Below are 21,714 nucleotides of genomic sequence, written 5' to 3' on the forward strand. Positions count from 1 at the left end.
GCGTTTATCAACCCGCTCATTCAGCATTCCACACTGTCATGGTATAGGCTTACACAGCATGCAGACTAGCCATATTTCTTTTCAACTACTTTTTTCCCCCTCTTTGAAGAACTTGTCTGCACGCAAAGGACTTGGATGTTTTTTATTTTATAGATTAAATTACACCATTCAATGTGACATACAGAATTAACTTGCAAGCTTTACAATGCATATTTACCATGCCAAAAATATAGGAATTACAATGTAATTGTATTGTATTATATTTTAAGTTCTTCAATGGTATATTCCTGTTTGACATTTCAAGGGCCACGTAGCGGACATTGGGACGTTTTCTGCTTGAGCAGAAACACAGTTTAACAGAGATATTTAATTGTGTGTGGACCTTATATTCAAGTCAATGATGAGTTACAAATACAAACTCTTATTGTGACATAGTTTATAATTCTTGAACTCCACAGCAATAACATAAAAACTGCACAATCCATTGATTAACAACCAAAACATGTAACTAATTCATTTTTAGTGTGTGCTAAGCATCTTCAATGGATAACTTGAAATTGTGGTTTGGCACGTTTACCATTGAAAAAATGTTTTTTTGTTCCACTTGAAGATTTTTGCTCATTCAATGTATTTTAATCTCCTATATTGCCGTCTTTCTTTTCTTCTAAAATGAAAACAAAAAATAAATATAGCTACAATATAAGTAGTATTGTTTACATATTATTCATCTTATTTTTTACTAAATGTTTAGCTTTTTCCTAGTAAACTAAGAAAAATGTAACAAATGTGCAAATTAGAAAAATCATCTACTATACAAGATAAGAATTTTGATCGTTTTAAGCATTATATGCATATTGTATATTTTACTCAATATTTCTTAAAAATAACCTAAAAGTATGAACACCCTTTAAAACTAGACAATTCTCGCGGAAATTCTGTAAGTGGTGCTGGACTCGAGTATGTAGTCGTTAGCATCTACTCGTTGGCATGCAGTTGTTAGCCACAGGAATAACATAGGAATAGCAAAAAGGATATAAAAGTTATACCAAAATGGATGTAAATGAATTGACCCATTCATTTTAAATTAACTCCTGAAATAAACATAGCATTCATGCACAGTACATACATGGTCATAGCAAACTTGATTGGTTGCTATGCTGTGATATGACTTTCATCATTAATTTAAAAAAACAAAACAAGAAACTATGCCCTCATATGTCCACCTGTTTTCATAGGGCATTCTACTACAGTAATATACAGTTCCTTAGGCTTATTCCTTCACAAATGTCCGATTAATTGTCAAGGCTGCACTCAAGTAATGACTTTGAGAGTCCACATGAATTGCATAACATTCCACACTGTACCGTTAGTTATATGTAATTTTGCTGTACGGCCTTAAAGTTGGCCGTGCTACCCGTATGCGCATGCTGTGAAAATGTTTTAAAATAATAGTCCAACCCCCAACCCATGAGTTCAGCCAAGGCTACTATTTTAAATAATGGGAAAAGTATAGCTTCAAGTCACGTCTCCAAAGCTCGAAGCCACAGTACTTCAAAAATACTGTAGTTGAGATTCTTCGGTTTTGTTTAGAGGATGTAGGGAGTCTTCTAAGATACTTTCGCATGATACGATCTTTCTCATGCTGGCTGCTGCAGTGCTTGTTCGACCTTTGCCACAGTTTACCCAGTGAAGATGCTTTTCTTCTTTTTTTTTTCTTGCTTTTGATGACTCAGTTATCTCGGAAGAAAATCAGTGCAAAAGAAGTTTATTTGAAGTCAACCTCAGCACAAGTTTAGACTTGCTCCTAAGCGGCTAGCATGCACCACCTGACAGACTTGCACTTTGGAATCTATCAGGAGGTTCTTCTGTACATTATTATACCATATTTTTCTCAATGTGTGTGGTCTATAGGTGCAAACGGTCCATGACCTAGAGCAGCAAGTAAAACAGCAGTCTTCTGAAGTGGAGAGGACCAACATGTTACTTCAAGAAGCTAAACAGGAGAACAGCCAGCTGGAGATCCGGCTTGCGGCTGCTGGTGCCGAACTGCAGGAGACCAACAGAAGGTCTGCAAAAGTTAGACAATAAGATGGTCGGTACAGCGTCTCTTTACAAAAGGAAGATCTGATTACTGTTTCGTCAAGCTTACTTGTTAAGGCTGGGCGATATCCTCATATAATGCAATCTCGATACCATCAGTACATCAATGCTCGGCTACAATGTGTATACAGAAAAGTGACATTGTGTTGATAAATTGAAGACTAAGTAAAAATATATATTTTTTAAAAAAGCAAAAACATGTGGGTTCTAATTAGGCCATAAATTCTCTTTCAAACCGATTTTGGGAGTGCTTGTCGAATGTCAACTTGTAATCCAGGATATACAGTTATTTGCGACCATTTTAGATCAATTCCATTTTCTGTGCCCAGCCTATTAAAAAAATCGCTATACAAACATTGGTATGTACTGATTTGTGTGTTTATATTTATTCATGTTAACAGAATGACTGTTCTCCAGAAAGAGAAGGATGACCGTAGTGTTTTCTTTGAGGAGACTATGCAGAAGTTCCAAGCCAAACATGAAAGAGACATCACCCATCTACATCAGGAGCATGCTTTGTCTGCAGCTAAGGTTGTCTTTTTTATGAATTGAGCCTTTGTATTTTAAAACTCAATGAAAAACCTAATGCTATGTTACCAGTACCCAGATTTTAATTTACTGGTACTTTTTAAACATTTTCTCATGCAGGCCTCTGAGGTGATGGACAATTTTGAAAAAACAATTGCTCAACTGAAACAGCAGCTCCTGGTCAGTGAACATCAACGCCATACACAGATTAGAGCAGGGGTCGGCAACCTATGATAGGCTTGCCACTGCTGGCACGCGAGGGGTTAACCAGCGCATGGCAAAATAATGATTTTTTTTTTTTTGTTTCAAGCGTATCTACCTGAAATTTTGACATTTTCAGTTGGCCGCCGTGTTTAGAGGCTTTAGGGTCGTGCGCCTCTGCTCCGTTTGTGAGCTTGTGTCTGCGCGGCGCTGAGGAGATCCGTGTTTTAACCCAGCCAACGAAGCACAGGCGCGCGATAAACGAATGAATCATGACTGCTCCTCCAGCAAAAAGATGTTGTTCTTTTCAGCCAGTGTGGTCAAATGACTGGGACTTTGTGCAAAAAAAATTGCCGTGCTGTTTGTGCATTATGCCTCAAAAGCGTTGTGCCTCGCACATCAAGGGTTAAACGTCAATACGTAACGAATCAAGAACATGTTTTCAAGGACGAGTCTGACAAGGCGGAGACATTAAAACGCGTCTTGTCCAGGTAAGGCAAACAAACACAGACCCTGAAAACTATTGTCACTGTTAAAAACGCCATTTCTCCCTGTTTAGCAAAGCAAATTATTATCTTTTACTAAATGCGAATACATAAAAGAAGCGTTCTTTTCGAGCTCAGAGGTTTTGTTTGGTGGCTTGCCTAACAAATAGACAATCAAAAACAAGAATAAAAAACATCCCCATGCAATGTTCCCTCTAATTTTCCACGGGTCTGAGCGTTCACACAAAGTCGGTGAGCAACCCTTGAAATAATAGTGAGCAACAGCAATCCCTAGTGTGGCAACTAAGTCATTATCAAACATGTCTAAAACTTGACATCAAGTTACATTTTGCTGAGTTTCCAGCAATGCAAAAAATCATTTCACTTTTGAATGTATTGACTAATGTATTATTGCAAATGTTGTACAGCCTACAAACGTCAGTTGTTTTTACAACAATTATTTCACAAGATTTTCATTTCTTTTTTTTCCTGGTATCTCTTGTCGCATAATACTAACATTTATGGGGGCTTATTTAGTCGGTTGCACGATACACAACTGTATTTACTCACATTTTTTAGTGGAAGTACGATGTTGGCAACAAGTTTGACCTGGTATAATTGGAAATTATTTGAACTTTTTCTTCTTTTTCTCTGTTTTTTTTCCCTTTTTTTAATTCCTTTAAAAAAAATCTCATTGTGTTAATTTTTTCCTAGCTGTTACTTTTCTTTTTGTGTTATATACTTACTTTTTTTTCCTTTGTTTCTTTCTTGCCTTTTTTTCTGTTTTTTTCTTAATCTTTCCTTCTTTTTTCTCTTCCTTTTGTTTCTTTTTTTTCTCAGCTTTTCACTACTTTTTCATTTTGGTATTTTTCTCTTTTTTTGTTCTATTCACCCTTCCTTTAAGTCATTTTGTGCATAATTTTACATAATATTTGGTCATATAGGGATGAAAGAAGCAAAAACATCCTCAAGAGCCGTTTAGGACCCGAAAGAGCCGGTTCCTTTTAGTGAGCCGAGCCGAAGAAGACGGTTCTGGAAAAACTGTACTGACTTTTCTCAACTTCGTTCTACTTCGACCTTGACTTCAAAATACCGCATTTAGAACACAACGTCAGGGGAACCCGTGTATTTTTACCTTCATGCACTGTAACTTTGACTTAATTCGCTTCTTAATTAGCAATTTCGAGCCCTGATTTTTGTGAGCTGGCTAGAAAAAGTGGCACTCCTCACCAAAAAGGTTGCAGACCCCTGGATTAGAGTATGAAGCACAAAACTAGAGTGATACACTATTGCATTTGTGATTGTGATTAAGGGCTATACAAATAAACATGACATGACTTGACTATTTTTCTCTGTGTTGTCAGGATCAGGATTTAATGTTCCAGCATGAAAAAGAAGCTTTACAGATTACCTATGACAAAGAGGTGTGTGCTTCTGATTGAAAACTCATCCATTAAACAAAGACTTGATCAAACCCTTGCAGGGCTTAAGTTTTATCTTCACTTACCTTGTCGCAGAAAAAAAGTACACCTGTAAGAACTTAAAGGACACCCGCTCACTTAAATTGAGCAGAGTTTATTTGAACTCCCTGGAGATGAAAGCCAGTTGTGTCTTATTGACGATTTTCCAATAGTCAAGGCCACATGCAAACAACCTCTGTGAAGTCTGTTATATATTTCCACAGTGGTCACAGTGCATAAAAAAAGAGCTCATATGGCAGCCATATAGTTCCTCAGTGAGAGGCCTTGACAGGCTCAAATGCGACTTTTTGATGGGGCTCCCAAGGATGGCAGATGACCATGTGCACAAGGTCACCAATGTCCTCTTTGAAGTCACTTCAAATACACTTAACGTTTTTTTATGCCTTTGTCTTTGCTCAGGTTCTGGCACTGCTAAACGAGCTAGAGAAAGAGAGGACTCAGGCCAAGAGGAAGCTAGCCAAACTCGAGGATGCACTGAGGTACAATAAAAAAATAACTTTTTATTGTATCCCTAATGATACCGCACATAAACATCAGTAAGGTTTAACTGAAATGTCAAACATTTTAACATAGTCACACATCTTAACTGTGGTGAAGTGTACTGAATATCCTCGTTGATCAGGGAAGAAATGTCTCAATATGTTACAAGATAATGTTAACAGAAGGTGTGAGAAAAGAGGTTACCTGGTGGCTGTTTTTTTATTATTTTTAAATTACACAAAACATCATTGCCCTACTAAAATTAATATATTCTGTATTGCGAGACATACTTTAGCTTTATTTTTAAGTATAGCATCATACAGTGGCGGACCGTGAATTTCACACCTAGGCCTTCAGTAGTGCTACATCTTAATCAAGCCAATCCCTGAAATCTGTTTTATGGCTATACAACGTTTACTGCAACTACTGCTGTGACATATATAAAAAGGAATCAATAATAACCTCTTAAAATTGCACCATTATATAAAATTAAAGCAGCATTTTACCCACCGAAAATATATTTTATTTGTGCCCAAAATCCATCTTCCGTTTCTTCCTCAAGGTGATTTCAATTACTCAGTTGTACAGTTTATCCATTCGTTTTAGTTCCATCAAGAAGGTATTTTCTATTGCCATCGAAGCTATTGCTGAAAGTGGACACAGCGATACTGTATTTTACTTCTCCTTTTCAATGTTATACTTCTGTTACAGCCCCCCCCCCGGCCAATCTAGTTTGTGAAACCGCTGATGTTTCCTAGCCTGGCAGAAAGGACAGACTCGCTAACTACGAATCCAATTGGCTAAACCGACATTTTTAGCTTATGTTATGCCTCAGGGCTTGCAAAACTGGTGGTGAAGGCTTCCTGGTAGATTTCTGACCCTGGCAACAAGTAATGGCTAAAATGTGATTGGTTAAATGCTTGAATATTAAGGCACACATCTAAGTATTTATGGAAAGAATACGATTAACCTTATATGATTCAGATGAGGCGGCACTCCAGTTTTCTGCCCACTGTACGAAGATAGCTGGGCGGTGCTTCAGCACCACTGCAACCCTACTGATGAAAGCGGTGCAGATAATGGATGAATGATTCAGATGCTCAGGACAGCAGAGAAGGTGTGCAGGCCTGACAGCCCACCACTGGCACAATACCATTTTTACAGTATGTGTGCATAGGTTTCTGCGTGGTATTGTTTGCGTTCAACAATTTATCAAGATCAAAAACACTATTCAAAGACATTCATTGTTTTATGCTTGAGTTCTCAGAGTATAAATTCAGCATGTTCTAAAGCTTTATTTCTCCGTCCATTTGTGTCTCTCTCACTCTGCCATTTAGCTGCACAATGGCACAACATTCCCCAATAAGCCGCCAGTGCTTTCAATTCAAAGTGAAACGTTAAGTAGAACGACAGCAAAATGCGATATACAACACGCCATTCCACAACCTCAGGCCCGCTTTGAGCCAAGCCATGCGTTGTCCAGTTATGCTGCTTTCACCAAGCACCCTGGAGATATTTCAAACTGTTTGGCTCAATAGTCACTCGGAGGAGAAAAGAGATTTAGTTTGTGCAGGGCTTGAATTTCTTTCTTGGATCCTCATCAGTGACTAAAAGCGCTTTGTGTCTTAGCCCATTTCTTTTTTTAACTGTTTCTAAACAGTAAATCCCGCTGAGCTCTTTGGAGCGTAGCTAAAAGAACTGCAGTCATTGATGACCCCACACTACAACTTTCAATAGCTACCATCATTTTTAATTCAAACTATACAAACACACTGCAGTCTGTGACCCCTAAAACAATGTAGTGAATTTCTTTCTAATGACATCGGACTACTGGCCGCTGACTATGCCAATTTTAACGTAATAATTTCATTGTGTATGTATGCCTTTTTTGTCTTTGACAATGTTGGTGAAATTAGTTTACTTTTTTTTATTCAGAACAAAATCACAAGGGGGCATTTGATGCCTTTTGCTTTATGTTTGGGTTTGTCTGAATCCGTTTGGCAAGAAACGCAACAGACTCTCTGTTAACATCAGCGAGGAGTCAAGTTGCGCTGCGTTCAGCCGTTAAGCGACAAGAAAGTGGCCCATCAGGCTGCTGTCTAATTAGGCACTCAGCTTGCTAGGCACGCGCTCTTTCAAGTCGTTGAGCGTGTGCTACCTGCCTGCTGCCGCGTCAAAGCCCTTTTAAGGTGATCCAGAAGATTTTCAAAGTTAGCGCTGTGACGTCCGAGGGTGTGTGGAAAGATGTAAAGGCATAACATAACAATTAAACAAGCAGAGCTACTGAGCGTGCCAGGGAGGCAAATTAGGGTGTGTCTGACGCACACCGACTAGCTGTTATCCCTTGTCTTTTAATAATATTGCTTCATATTTTTAAGCATTCGTTTGTTTACCTTCCTGTCCTTACTCTGTGCTCCAACAATAATCCTAACTATCAATAAATAAAACAAGTGCCTGCCAGTTTGCGGTCCAATAGAGTACAGACTTTGAACTGCTAGATAGCCAATTGGACTGCTAAGTAAGTGCTTGGTCATGCATGCTACGGTGCTCGTCTACTCTCAACCGGGTAGTGTCTTCCTCAGTGTAGTGTGTGTGCGTGTGCGCGTGTTTAGCTCCATCACATATTATTGAAGTTGTCTTATCTTCCGCAGCATTGGTTCTCCCTAGACAACGCTGATGCATGCTGCAAAAGGTGTATAGTGTATAGTGTATAGTGGGTGATGTTTTTCCATAGAGGGATTGCAGCAGAGTTTTAGAAAGCTTCAGTTAGAGCCAAGGGACAGGTGGTGGTATGGATCCTGAATATTGGAAAAGCCTCACTTGGCTCAATATTTCCAACCCAATTGAACTTCTTAAGAAAGATCTCATGTGGAGAAGGCTTAGCCATCAGGTTTGTCAAGAACAAAAACATTTTTTTTTTAATTCTAACCTACCCCTTCAACCTAAATTCTTACAGAATCAGATGGAAACTGAACTGCTAAATAGCCAATTTTGTCCGTTAACCCCTCAATATTTCGATAAAATACAGTTAAAAATGAGCCTAATATGCTTTGCAATACATAATGTGTTTTAAAATATGAGCAATTGTATATGGCTGTCTTGTAAAAGCAATATTCAGAAAACAGTCTGAAAAGAGGAACTCAGTTCCATCAAGTTGTTCTCATGTCAAGTTTTTTTGTAGCATATCTTTTATTGAAAATGTTGGAGCAATTCTTAAATCTATATCTGAACTTATGCTCCCCCTGGCACATACACAACTGAACCAATGAGGAACCCAATTTAAATAATAACGAACATGCATCAAATAAACAAGATGTTAATCTGCACAGTGGAGATGCTTTTCAAGTTATTGCTATAACTATCACTTAAAATCCTTAGTTTCTTTGAGCTATACTTAAGATTTTTGTAATGCTTAAAAAATATTGCCTCGTAAGGAATGGTGTCCTAACTATCATTTGCCAGGCAGGTAGATTGCAAAGGATTTAAACTTTACACTTCACAGAAAAAAATACATTATCCCTCGTTAACTTTGTCAATGTCAATGTGAAATATGAAATATGTATAACTATGGCCTGCAACCAGGTCTTGGTAAAAACACGATATCGGTGTCAAGGATGTCACTGCACTGTTTGTCTTTAAATAGACTTTAATAGACATTTGTCGTTATAATTTTCTTGTCTGCATACTTATTCGTCCTTTTTTTTTTCTGTGTCAGTCTTCTCTCCACCCCTTTTCGGTTTCTCTGGAGATGTCGTTGAAAAAAACGGCCTAGTTTATTTTGTTCTTCAAAGGACGCAGAATATTTTGCTTTTGTACTTTCTTTTTTTGTCTCTTTTTTGATCCAAAAGCTCTTTGAAGTGTGCGTGGATTCGTTGTCATTACATCTGGATGAGTTCACAGGCACAGACGTGCGCGTGAGCGGACTTTTTATATATATATTTTTAAGCAGTGGACCCAAATGCATGACATTTAACACAATGCATTATTGAGGGATTGGGGAAGTCAGGTTGAGGGGAAAAACCTGGTGCTCGCTGGGCAGGACGAGCACTAAGCCTTCACGAATTAACTGTAGATGGAGATCGGAACAAGTCAGGTAGCCAGGACGGGAGACGGAGCGTGGTCGGAGATTGGACCAATTCGGGTAGCCGGGTTGGGACACATAGCGTGGTTGGAGATCAGAACAAGTCAGGTAGATGGGACGGGAGAGCGCAGCGTGGATCGGAGATCGGAACAAGTCGGGCAGCTGGGACGGGAGAGGGAGCGAGGTCGGAGATCGGAACATGTCAGGTAACCGGAGACGATCGGGAAGCCAGGGACAGGGGAGTGATATAGGAAACAGGGGACCAAATCGAACAGGGTATAGGAACAGGTCGGGAACAGAACTGGAGCCAGAGGGAAAATTGCTTGCCTTGCATGTGCGGAGGTCCGAAAACGGACTAACCAGGTGGGAACGAGAATGACGTGCTTAAATAGGAGGATGACTAATTAGGGAACGACTGGCAGCTGGGGCTGAAAGAATGAGCGCAGGTGAGGGCAAAATCATGGAGGACAAATCATGACAAAAGGCATCTGTATTTATAAATGCTTCCCGCGTTGATGTAAAAAAAGTCCAGTTAAAATTCATTAAGAAATATTGTCCATCCATCCATCATCTGCACCGCTTATCCTCAGTAGGGTCATGGGGGTGCTGGAGCCCATCCCAGCCATTTCCGGGCAGTGCGCAGGGGACACCCTGAACTGGTTGCCAGCCAGTCGCAGGGCACACAGGGACAGGCAATTCGCTTGCTCATTCACACCTAGGGACAATTTGGACCAGCCAATCAACCTGACATGCATGTTTATGGAATGTGGGAAAAAAACGGAATGCCCAGAGGAAACCCACGCAAGCACGGGAAGAATATGCAAACTCCGCACAGGAAGGTTGGTAGCTGGATTTGAACCCATGACCTCAGAACTGTGCCGCACACACGCTAACCACCGCGCTGCCATGCTGCCCAAGAAATATTGTAAAAAATAAATAATCTTAAAGGTGTGGTCCATAATTTGATTATTTTTTTTTACTTGCTGAAAACATTTTTGCTTAAATCATTACAGCCTCTGTCAAGCTGCTTGTGTGGCATGTGCAAGTACGTGGACTATTTTAGATGTGCTCAAATAAACTTTTTTTTTCACAATTTTTGGGGTTTAGGTTAGGACTGTATTTGTCATTGTCTTGCTTTCACCATTTTCATGCTACATTTACAGAAAACTATGAGCACGAAATCAATCGGGAAGAGATATCTATTAAATGCCTGTGCTTAATTCCAAATGGCCCCTTAACTCAGTATCAATCCTGCTAGTTCCCTAAAGGTTTCCACAACTATTCAAAATTCTGCACTATATCAGATCAATTTATCTTCGGTTGGGCAATTCAGTCTGTCTTTGGCATTTATTATGATAGAAATCCCTCATAAGGCATCCTTTTTCTGCTTTCGGATACCAGTTTAGCTCTGCTTGTACTGGCACGCGCATCATGAACGCGCTTGACAGAGGCTGCAATAATAACACAAGCCAGAGGTAGCGGCCATGAGTTAAAAAGTTCCAGATTCTTTACAGCTTCTTTAATCAATTCTCTAAAAAGAGACGGCATGGAGAAAACATGTGCCAACAAAATGAGACATTTTTACTTAGAAGATTCATATTTTTTTCTGCTAATTTATATTTTTCTAAATTTTTAAGTTACATTTTCTCATTCTTAATTTGAACGTTTACCACCATATCACAGCATCTTCATACATACAAATTATTTTAAAAAAAAGTGACTAGAAGAAAAACGAAGGATGATGCATGGCTAGAAAATGTTAACCTTTTTATTGAAGATATTTCCTATGAGGCCCGTTCAAATTGCCGTGTGGACAGAGAGTGACATGTCGTTACATCATGCCACGCCACATTGCCACTCAGACAGCGTGTAATTTGACACTTAATTATATAAGTCTAGTCAATGGTATTCCTTTTAAATTCCGCTTTTATTTTTTTTCTCAACATTAGTTTTATCCTTTATTTGTGTTTCAGGTAGAGTTTTAATTACGAGTTTACCATAAACATTTGAGTTTATCCTTCTTACCCACTTGCTAGCTATTATCTTCTGGTTCGGTTATAGTAAGTTTAATCCAAAGTAGTAGTAGAATTTTGAACTTGCAAGAAGAACAGGAGAAGTCTGTAAAAAAAAAAAAAAAACATTACAATGCCAAAATTCAAATGTGTTGTAAAAGCCTCTTTAACTCTTTTTATTAAAATTCCTAGGTCAGTGGGCAGCAACCAGGCCACGGGTCATTTGGGCACAGGCCGCACAGAACCATTTATAGATGCAGTGTTATTCACCCGGGCAGCACGGCAGCGCCATGGTCAGCATGTATGCGGGACAGTTCCGAGGTCATGAGATTGAACCTTCCTGTGTGGAGTTTGCATGCTCTCCCCATGCTTGCGTGGGTTTTCCCCGGGCACTTCGGTTTCCTCCCACATTCCAAAAACTCGCTTGTCAGGTTAATTGGCCGGTCCAAATTGTCCGTAGGTGTGAATAAGCGAGTGAGTTGTCTGTCTCTGTGTGCCCTGCGACTGGCTGGCAACCAGGGTGTCACCTGCCCAGTGCCCGAAGATGGCTGGGATAGGCTCCAGCACTCCCGCGACCCTACTGAGGTTAAGCAGTGCAGATAATGGATGGATGGATGTTATTCACCCCCCAAAAATTAAAATAGTTAAAGACGTGTTATACCTAGGTTTCATGGTAGTATATCACCGTAACTGAGCAATGAATAATCAGTCGACAAATATCCTTGACCTCATTAGTTCAGCATTTGATGCATCGATATTCAGATTCAGATTCAGATTCAGATCTACTTTATTGTCATTCTAGTACACGTGTATACAGAACGAAATGTCGATGCATCTGACCCCCACAGTTTCCTTGAATGTACAGATATAAATAATGTTGTATTGTATTTTGGCTACGTATAGTATTTTACCATAGTGCCGATAGTGCAAGAAGAGTAGCTAACCAGATGTGCAAAATGGGCAGTCAGGTTAACAAGTCAGGTACACAGTAACATTAACACTGTAACAATAACGCTGTAAATACAATAGTGCAGAGAGCAATGTGCAAGGAGTGGCAAGCTATAAAAAAAACTGCCAGTAGTGCAAAAAGTCAGATTAGCAGCCGTTTAGATTTAAGTTAACTATATGTTAGATTGACCATTTAACAGTCTAATGGCCAGGGGGACTAGACTATTGCGGAGCCTGGTGGTCCTGCACCGCACACTGCAGTACCTCTTCCCAGAGGCTAGCAGAGTGAACAGTCCATGATGGGGGTGAGAGGGGTCCCCGGTAATGTTTTTAGCATGGGATAGGCAGTGCTTCTGGCCAATGTCCTGAATGGAGGGAAGTGTAGTCCCGATTATTTTCTGTGCTGTCCTCGTTATCCTCCTCACACTACCCCAGTCGGTAGCGCTGCAGCCTCCACACCACACAGAGATACAGCTGGTCAGGATACTCTCTATGGTGCCCCTGTAGAATGTAATGAGGGAGGGTGGGGGCAGGTGGGCTCTCCTCATCCTCCGCAGGAAGTACAGGCGCTGCTGTGCCCTCTTAACCAGTGATGCAGTGTTCACGGACCAGGTGAGTTTGTTTGTAATGTGCACCCCTAGGAACTTGATACTGCTGACAACCTCCACAGCCTTGTTGTTGATGCAAAGTGGGGCATGGTTGGGCTGGTTTTTCCTAAAGTCGACAATGATCTCTTTAGTTTTGTCGACATTCAGGACCAGGCTGTTGTCCCTGCACCAGCCCACCAACTGCTCCACCTCCTCTCTGTAGGCCAGGTCGTTGTCATCCCTGATGAGGCCCACCACTGTTGTGTCGTCAGCATACTTCACGATGTGGTTTGTGGCGGACCTAGGGACGCAGTCGTGTGTCATCAAGGTGAACAGCAAGGGGCTTAGGACGCAGCCTTGGGGGGAGCCCGTGCTGAGGTAGATGACATCTGAACTGTTCTGACCTATCCGCACTGATTGGGGTCTGTCACAGAGGAAGTCCAGCAGCCAGTTCCGCAGGGGGGTGTTGAAACCCAGGAGTCTCATTTTGTCTACCAGATGTTGTGGGATGATGGTGTTGAATGCTGAACTGAAGTCCAGGAACAGCATCCGCACATGGGTGTTCTTCTCCTCTAGATGTGTCAGGCTCAGGTGAAGCGCAGAGGAGATGGCATCCCTGGTGGAGCGGTTTGTCCTGTAGGCAAACTGAAAGGGGTCGAATGAGGAGGGGAGACTGGAGGTGATGTGCTCTTTAACCAGTCTCTCAAAGCACTTCATTATGATAGGAGTCAGTGCAACGGGCCGGTAATCGTTGAGTGATAAGATCTGGGGTTTCTTTGGCACTGGGATGATGTTGGCAAATTTGAAGCATGATGGTACTTTGGCTTGGTCTAGCGAGGTGTTGAAAATGTCTGTTAGTACACAAGCCAGCTGATCGGCGCACTCCCTAAGTACCCGCCCCGGAATGTTGGAGCCTTCCTTGTGTTGACCCTTCTCAGGGTCTTCCTCACGTCAGATGAGTCCAGGTGGAGCGCTCTTTCGTCCTGATTTGGAACCGCTTTCGCTGCAGGGGTGCCGTTTTGTGCCTCGAACCTTCCAAAGAATTTGTTGAGGTCATTCAGAAAGTCCATGCTAGTGTTCTGCACTGGGGCGGTGGTTGGCTTGTAACTGGTGATGGCCTGAATGCCTTTCCACATATCCCTGGTGTTGGTTGTGCTGAGGAAACGTTCCTGGATTTTTTGACTGTGCGTTCGCTTTGCTAGTCTGATAGCCCGGTTCAGGTTAGCCCTTGCTGATAACAGCGCCTCCTTGTCACCAGATCTAAAGGCAAGGTTCCGTACTTTTAGTTGTTTTCGTATTTCAGCAGTCATCCAGGGCTTCTGATTGGCACGGGTGCATATAGTTTTGTTATTGCTGACGTCTTCTGCGCATTTACTGATGTAGGCTGACACAGAAATGGCGTACTCATCTATATTTATTTTGTTGTTGTAAGTGGCAGCCGATTTAAACATGTCCCAATCAGTGCAATCAAAGCAGTCCTGTAGTGCCTCCATTGCCCCCTCAGACCACACCCTCACCTGCTTCACTGTAGGTTTTTCTCTGGTCAGCAGGGGCTTGTATGCTGGAATTAGCATAATAGAAAGGTGATCTGATGAGCCAAGGTGGAACCCAGGTAGCGGAGGTGATCATAACCACTAGGCCACTAGGATTGTCGATAACAAAGAAAAAATATTTCCATTTTTGTCTCATTATCATACTATTTGTACTCGGCGTGCCACCTTATACAATTTAGTAAAGCATTATATAAAAAAAATAAAAAAAAATAAAAATATCAAAAACAACGTGGTACAATGTGGTACCGTGAATGAAAAATGGCATGATGAAGAGATGAAATCTAATGCTAATTGTGATGAATGTTTTTAAAACTTGTGTAAATTTTGAATATATTTGTTTTTCAGACAAATCTCTCCCCGTATAGGTGTTGGGTGAAAATAACGGTAATACAGGGATGAATAAAGTATCAATCTAGCTATCTATCTATCTAATTCCTTTGTCATCTAGATCCAAAGTGGGCTAGTGATTACACAGTGGATTTGGACCTATTATTCTAATCATTATTATCATAATACTGTTATTATGGAGCCGAAACGAAAGCAAAATTATTGGTCCATCTTGGTAATGATGTAAATAGTGATTCATCGTCAAGCAACGAACAAAAGTGAGGAATAATAGTCAAAATAACGAACTTGTTTCCTATTTAATCTCCTTCGAAAGTGTTCAAATTTAAAAATGAAAACAAGCAGTATAAACCCATTATTTATTACGCAGCAGATTGAGTTTAAAAATGTGAACTAATTCGTGAGGCAATTAAAACTAACTACCCAGCCTAAATCAAAACATGGGTTGCCACTGGTGAAAAATTTGCCTTGTTACGGATATTATGCATCTTTCCATATTAGATGTGTTACGTAAGTAAATGTGTAAATGGTAAATGTTCTGCATTTATATAGCGCTTTTCAAGTCAATGAAGAACTCCCAAAGCGCTTTACAATGTGCTTCACTCTTACCCATTCACACACACACTCACAAACCAATAGGGAGTCAGCCATGCAAGGCGCCTACCTGCTTATTGGGGGCATTAGAGATTCAGTGTCTTGCCCAAGGACACTTCGACATATAACACGGAGGTGCTGGGTATCGAACCTGCGACCTCTTGATCCCAAGACGAGCGCTCTACCTCACCTCAGTTCCAAAAATGTCATATTCCCTGTGCCTATTACGGTCTAGTATACTTGTTGTTTCGACTGACAGGGAACACTTTTCCCTCTCCCAGCCTAATAAGCAGCCATTTAGTGTCCAAGGATCACAAGACTTCCTATTTAGCTAAGTCACATCTTTAATTTGAGCCGCCTCTCATTGCACTTTCTTGACCAGGATTCCATTTGAAGGCAGCCGACCGCCCTGGTGCTTGCACCCTTGTGCTTTTTTTCGCTGCCAGGCCTCCCTGAGTCTTTTTCTCTGTCCTCTCATCTGGCCTTCATCACTCTGTTATTGACAGGGACACAAAGTCTCCCACCCTTTTGACCACACACACTCACAGAGAAATAGTTATTTTCCCAAGAATGGCTGCCACTTCCATGTGGTCACATACTCTTCAGCTTTGGAGCTTTCAAAGTGTCGCACTGTTTTGAAGTATGTCGGGGTGGAATGTTGTCCCGTAGGTAAAGGCCGGGCGGGCTAAGCCAGCTCCAAGCAGGTCATTCGGCAAGTTGACTTGTCAGTTGAACATTTAGCGGGCATGCTTTTGTTAAAACCTTTTTTAACTTTTTTCACACATCACATTGATCGCCGGGATTTCTCTGAAGCTCACGGAAGAATTTTTTTATTCCCCTTGTCCCCCTCTCCTTTTGCCTCAATCTTTGTGTGTGTGTCTGCTTGAACCTGTGAGGGAACATATTCACAGAACAAATTAATAATTACAGAGGACACACAACTGGGAAAGGAAAGTTGTGGGGGAACATTTTCTTTGTCGTTTGATGTCCGACATGAGAGAGACCAAAATTACAAAGACTCAGAACTCTATAAAGAGACGCAAATGCTTACATATTCTTTTTAAATCCTCTGCATTCATTCCTTTTTAATGTTCTGCTTCTTTTATGAACTGTACACACACCAATGCTCCTTCACTCGATAGTCTGTTCAATGCAGATTAATGTGCTGTGCAGAATCTCATTGGCCCTTTACTTCCTTTTTTTAATTTTTTTTTTTGTAATTGGTTTGAAGAAGCATCCGGTGGTTCAAAACATGCATTCTCCTTCCTGCCTCCCCAACCTAAACACAATCAGAACTTTGAATGGAAGGGTGCAAGAGCCTGATTTAACTAATGATCGAATTAATCTTGGCCACTTTTCAAAAGTGACCAATCAAATTCAAGATGCATGTAACAACAAAGGAAGTGTGAACATTAGAATGCATTACTATGTAAGACACAAATTAATAATGTAATCATCAAATGTGAAAGTCCTGAACTGACTTGTCCACATGCTATAAAACAGAAGTAAACCCAAAGGATCTCTATATATTGTTATATTATGTTTGCCCTTGTTTTGTTTTTGTTTTTTTTTACTCGTGGAATATGAAATAACAAGCAAAATCCACTTGTATCACATATCAATCTCTGAGGGCAGCCATTTTGAGCAATATGACTGTACTCCAGAGAGCAGGTGAACATTGACACCACCACTTGATATAGCTACCCATGAATAGGGATAAAATCAGGTGAATTTTGCCTCTTATCTAATAGTTTAACAAGACAAGTATAATCAATAAGTCCTCATTAGACTAGCGGGGGTCACTTTGTTAATTTTCTTTTTGTAACGTTCACTTTAAATGTAGTTCATTTACATACTTATTTGAACAGTAGTCATTGTTTCTGCTTGTAAATGTTTAGAATTGCTGCCATGTTTCTCAACAGGTCTGCTAAAAATGACGCAGACACTGCTCTTTGTTGGCTTTGCTTTGCCATTGCATTTCTTCTTTCTTCATGATTAACAGCAGCTGGTATAGGTTTGTACAGCATTGTCCTATGAAGTGTCCTCAAAGAGGACAGGTGCATGCTACACCTAAACAGAGAACAATAAAATGTGTGTTAGTGCAAGCATAACGTATCAATTGTCGACATTTATTTAAAAAAAAAAATATGGTAGCGGTTTCCAGTGCTGAATTTTAATGGGAAAAGCTCCCTGAAACTGAAAATGCAAGTTATGTACTTGTATCACCGTTATTTTCACCCAACACCTATACGGGGAGAAATTTGTCTTAAAAAATATATTCAAAATTTACTAAAGTTTTAAAAACATATGTCTTGATAAATGCACACACAAGATTCAAAATTGCATTGCTAAATCTCAGCGTCATTTGTGGCTCTATAGAATAAAGGGTTCTCACTGGTTCTTTTCTATGAAAGGTACTAGAGAAATCGTGGAATTGGCTTCGAAAGTCCTTAGAAAGTACTTGAATTTGGCCATGAAAGAGGTGCATGAAACCTGATTTGTCAAATAATGGAACCCACTGAATGGAAGAGCGACGCTTCTTCAAACAGAAAAAAACTACATCTTAACTTTTTTTATAACACTTGAATTAATTATAGTTGAAAATTGGCAAGTTTTGTGAAAATTCTTGTTTCCACGAGGTTTCTGTGACAAGATGTGTATAAAACTATTGTTTCGGTGTTTATAAATAACTCTTTCACACAGACACACGTAATAAAATATGTAGACGAATTGTTTGTTGGATTATTTATAAATGACTACAATAATAATGCTGTTATTGCCGTTATTATTTATTGCCAATATTTTATATGAATGTCCTGGAGCATGCTATCAGCCGTCTTCCAAAATGTTGCCTACGTCTAACTTTCAGTGCAAGTAAAACAAATTAAAAAGGTAAATATTTGTAAAAGGATAAAACGTTGAACAACACTATAGTAACAATATGTAATGTGTATATTCACCTTGGCAGTTGTACAGAATATTAGGATTATGGAGACGAGATGAGAGTTCAGGGTGGTAATGGCTCTTGGAAAGAAGTTTTTTTCTCATTCCGTCAGGTCTTGCTCTGATGCACCTGTGATACCCTCTAGAAGATGTCAGGTCAAATAGCTTGGCACCTGGATGTAATGTGTCCTTGATGATGTTTTGGGCTCTGCTAAGGGGAGTAAATGTCCTTCAGGGAGGGTAGAATGATGCACTGTGCTGCTTTCAATCTCTTCTTTCTGTAGAAGACATTGATCTGGACTTTTGCCACACTCTATTGAATGATGCTGTTGTTATAGCCTTGATTACATTGCATGAACATCGACCACTGAACTAATCCGGTTAATCACACTCATGCCAGTGTATGATTCAGCTTGGTAGGTTGAAGTCTTAGATGGCTCGGTTCTGGTGATTTGCATTGAGCAACAGCGGGGCTACGATCACGTGTGCGTGCACCAGCGACAGTGGAGGCTGGGCACCAATTGGTTTTACGGCACAAAAACGCCATTTCCTCTGCAATTGCGAATTTGTGGATGTTCACTCAGCATTCTCAGCTTGAATGAAGACAATGATAATGCTGTTACACTGTCATCTTCACACACAATATACTTTCTCAAAACGTGTGTGTGTGTGTGACTGTGTTTGCGTGTGCGCGCGCGTGCGTGCGCGCATGTGTGTGTCGTATTTTCATATACACAAAATGGCACGGCTCCTAGCTTTCCAATGCGGAGTTTGTATGTACTCCCTGTGCCTGTGCGGGTTTCCTACAGGTACTCCGATTTCCTCCCACATTTCTAAAAACATGCATGACAGGTGAATTGGTGACTCCAAATTGTCCCTAGGTATGAGTGAGTGTATGAATGGTTGTCTCTGTGTTCGCTGCAACTGGCTGGCAACCACTTCAGGGCGTGCCCTGCCCACTGCCGGAATATAGCTCCAACACCCCCGCGATTCTGGTAAAGATTAAGCGGTGCAGATATTATATGGATTGAATATACAAAAAAAAAAACACGCTGCCATAGCCATCATTAACCTCAATAACACAGTAAATCAAATCTTAATCCCACTCATTCCACTGTAAAATCAAACCATCCTTGGATGGCGTTCGAAAGATTGCACGGGTTAACAAGGTCTAAACTCAGGAAAATGCAATTACCTTTGCTGCTTTAGGCCCTTGCCTGATTCTGATTGAGACAAACAACACCTTCACCTTGCACCCTGGCATGCACACAGCACATGGAGATTTGACAGCTGCTCGCCTCTGTTGTATAGCATCTTCCAGGCTGCTGCTTTAGCACTGACAGCTCTCACTATGCCTGTCAGCCGCCTCACCATGCAAACTATATGACCTGACATTTGCTAGCAATCACACTGCAAAATCCGAGTGGGAAACATGCACGCGCACACGGGTGTCAGAGCGGAATATATTGAAAAACTTATTTTCCTAAAAAACAAAATAAAAATCTCATTCCAAATAAATTCATATGAAGAATAAATGTTAAAAGACATACTGCACAGTGCACAATTTTAAAAGGAATTGGAAATCTAAAAAGATGAAAACTAAGTAAAACAGTGGCTCAAGTGGTGACATCAGCAATTAGGTCCATTAATGTTGCCGTAAACATTGTTAGCTAGTGTTGCGGATCACATGATCTTAAACTGACACCCTGTTTGGTTGCTCATTATCAAATAAAAATTAAATTGTGTCCACTATATTTAGAACACATTATGATTGGCGTAGATATCCGAAAATCAAAATATTGGCTAGGTTTCGCCCTATTTAATGAAAGGAAATATCGTGACTGCAGCTGTTATTTGTATATGTATTTTTGGCAGAACCTAGTTAAAAAAGACCATATAACAGAGTTGTTTTTTTTTTTATTAAGTTAATATACCATATTATAACGTGATAAATTACAATATCATATATATATATATATATATATATATATATATATATATATATATATATATATATATATAATTGATCTCAGAGAAAAAATAAATTACAATAAGTATTTGATAAAATATTCATAGCTGCGTACTCTAATAACTGCTTTTTGTATACGTGGTAGCATTTCTTGGAAACAATAAGTCCTGCATCATAACAAACACTCACCGTATTCTCCAGAGTATAAAGCTCACCTAAAAAAAATAAGAAAATTGACCAGAAAATCTTAAGTGCGCGCCTTATAACCCAGTGCGCCTTATATACTGCAGAATTTCCATGTGTAATCAATGGTTGATAAATCGATAACCGTCCCAGGCCCAAATGCAATATATTGTATGCAACGTTATTCAAACGCCCTAGATCTCCAGTGATACAGATGACATAAGAAAAGGCATTAGAGCTTATCTCATTATCACATTATTCCGATGGTGCCAGAAACTGATTTGCCAGGTGCATTAAAATAGATTAAACAGTCTCTCCACTTCTTCACCTGTGAGTCAACGTCTCGTAACATAGAAATAGAAAACATAAAGACTTTTAACAAAATACTATACAAGCTATCTAACGTACATTTCGGTAGTGCAGTGGTTAGCACATTTGCCTAACACAAGACTGAATGGAAACATGGGTTGGCCTGGAGAGGGATGGGAGCCACCAGGCTGTACTTGCCCAAGACGCAGCACAGGAAATGGTGCCCCTACGACCCTAGTGGTTAAGGGATCCAACCAACTATACATACTAAACCAAGTGGTTATTAACGCACAGATAAAGAAGTGGAGGGATTGTTTAACCAATCAAAATGCACAATTATAATCAGTGTTTCTGGCACCAGGAATAAAAATAGTGATCATAAGATAAGTTTGAATACCTATTGGATGTCAACTGTACCTCTAGTGATCTAGTGATAAAGTGTCGGTGCCCTCACCGCGTCCTGGGTTCGGTTCTCGTTACAAACAATGTTTTGATTATTTAATCAGCAATAGATATAAACTGATTCGTAAGTGTATAAGGCCTTTTTGGTAGCTCTTATTTTAATCTCGATTACATGGTGTGCATTGTGTATGAAAAATAAATGATAAAGGACTAATCTTTAGGGGGGTGCCATATAATCTGATGCACCTTATAGTGTAAAAAATACACAAACTTCTGTCTTTTTTGCATTTAGAGACAAAGAGAAGCAACTGGACAAAACCCAGAAGAACCACAAGATTCACATGCAACAGGCTGACACTACACTGGAGCAGTTCAGGAGGCAGGTCAAGCTCCGCTCTGAAAAGGCCGAGGCCCAATTCAAGCTCCAGGTCTGAATCTGCTGCACACATGTCACGCGTATTATGTAGATAGAAACGCGACACAATAAGCGCACCTGTTTCTCATTTCATTTCT

At 40.1% G+C, this 21,714-nt stretch overlaps 1 protein-coding gene across 1 annotated transcript in view; it reads left to right on the forward strand.

The window, feature by feature from the left end:
* The window catches only part of cep112 (centrosomal protein 112), a 192,486-nt gene that overhangs the window by 46,280 nt on the left and 124,492 nt on the right, over positions 1–21,714 (forward strand). Inside the window, exons 12-17 of the mRNA XM_088338786.1 lie at positions 1,912–2,066; positions 2,502–2,631; positions 2,749–2,808; positions 4,679–4,738; positions 5,195–5,274; positions 21,494–21,629. Coding sequence (XP_088194912.1) covers positions 1,912–2,066; positions 2,502–2,631; positions 2,749–2,808; positions 4,679–4,738; positions 5,195–5,274; positions 21,494–21,629 — 621 coding nt within the window. The remainder of the gene's footprint in view (positions 1–1,911; positions 2,067–2,501; positions 2,632–2,748; positions 2,809–4,678; positions 4,739–5,194; positions 5,275–21,493; positions 21,630–21,714) is intronic.

This window comes from Urocampus carinirostris, chromosome 1 (assembly GCF_059441175.1).
Source record: "Urocampus carinirostris isolate Australia breed hairy pipefish chromosome 1, RoL_Ucar_1.0, whole genome shotgun sequence".
In the NCBI taxonomy this organism is placed as follows: domain Eukaryota; kingdom Metazoa; phylum Chordata; class Actinopteri; order Syngnathiformes; family Syngnathidae; genus Urocampus; species Urocampus carinirostris.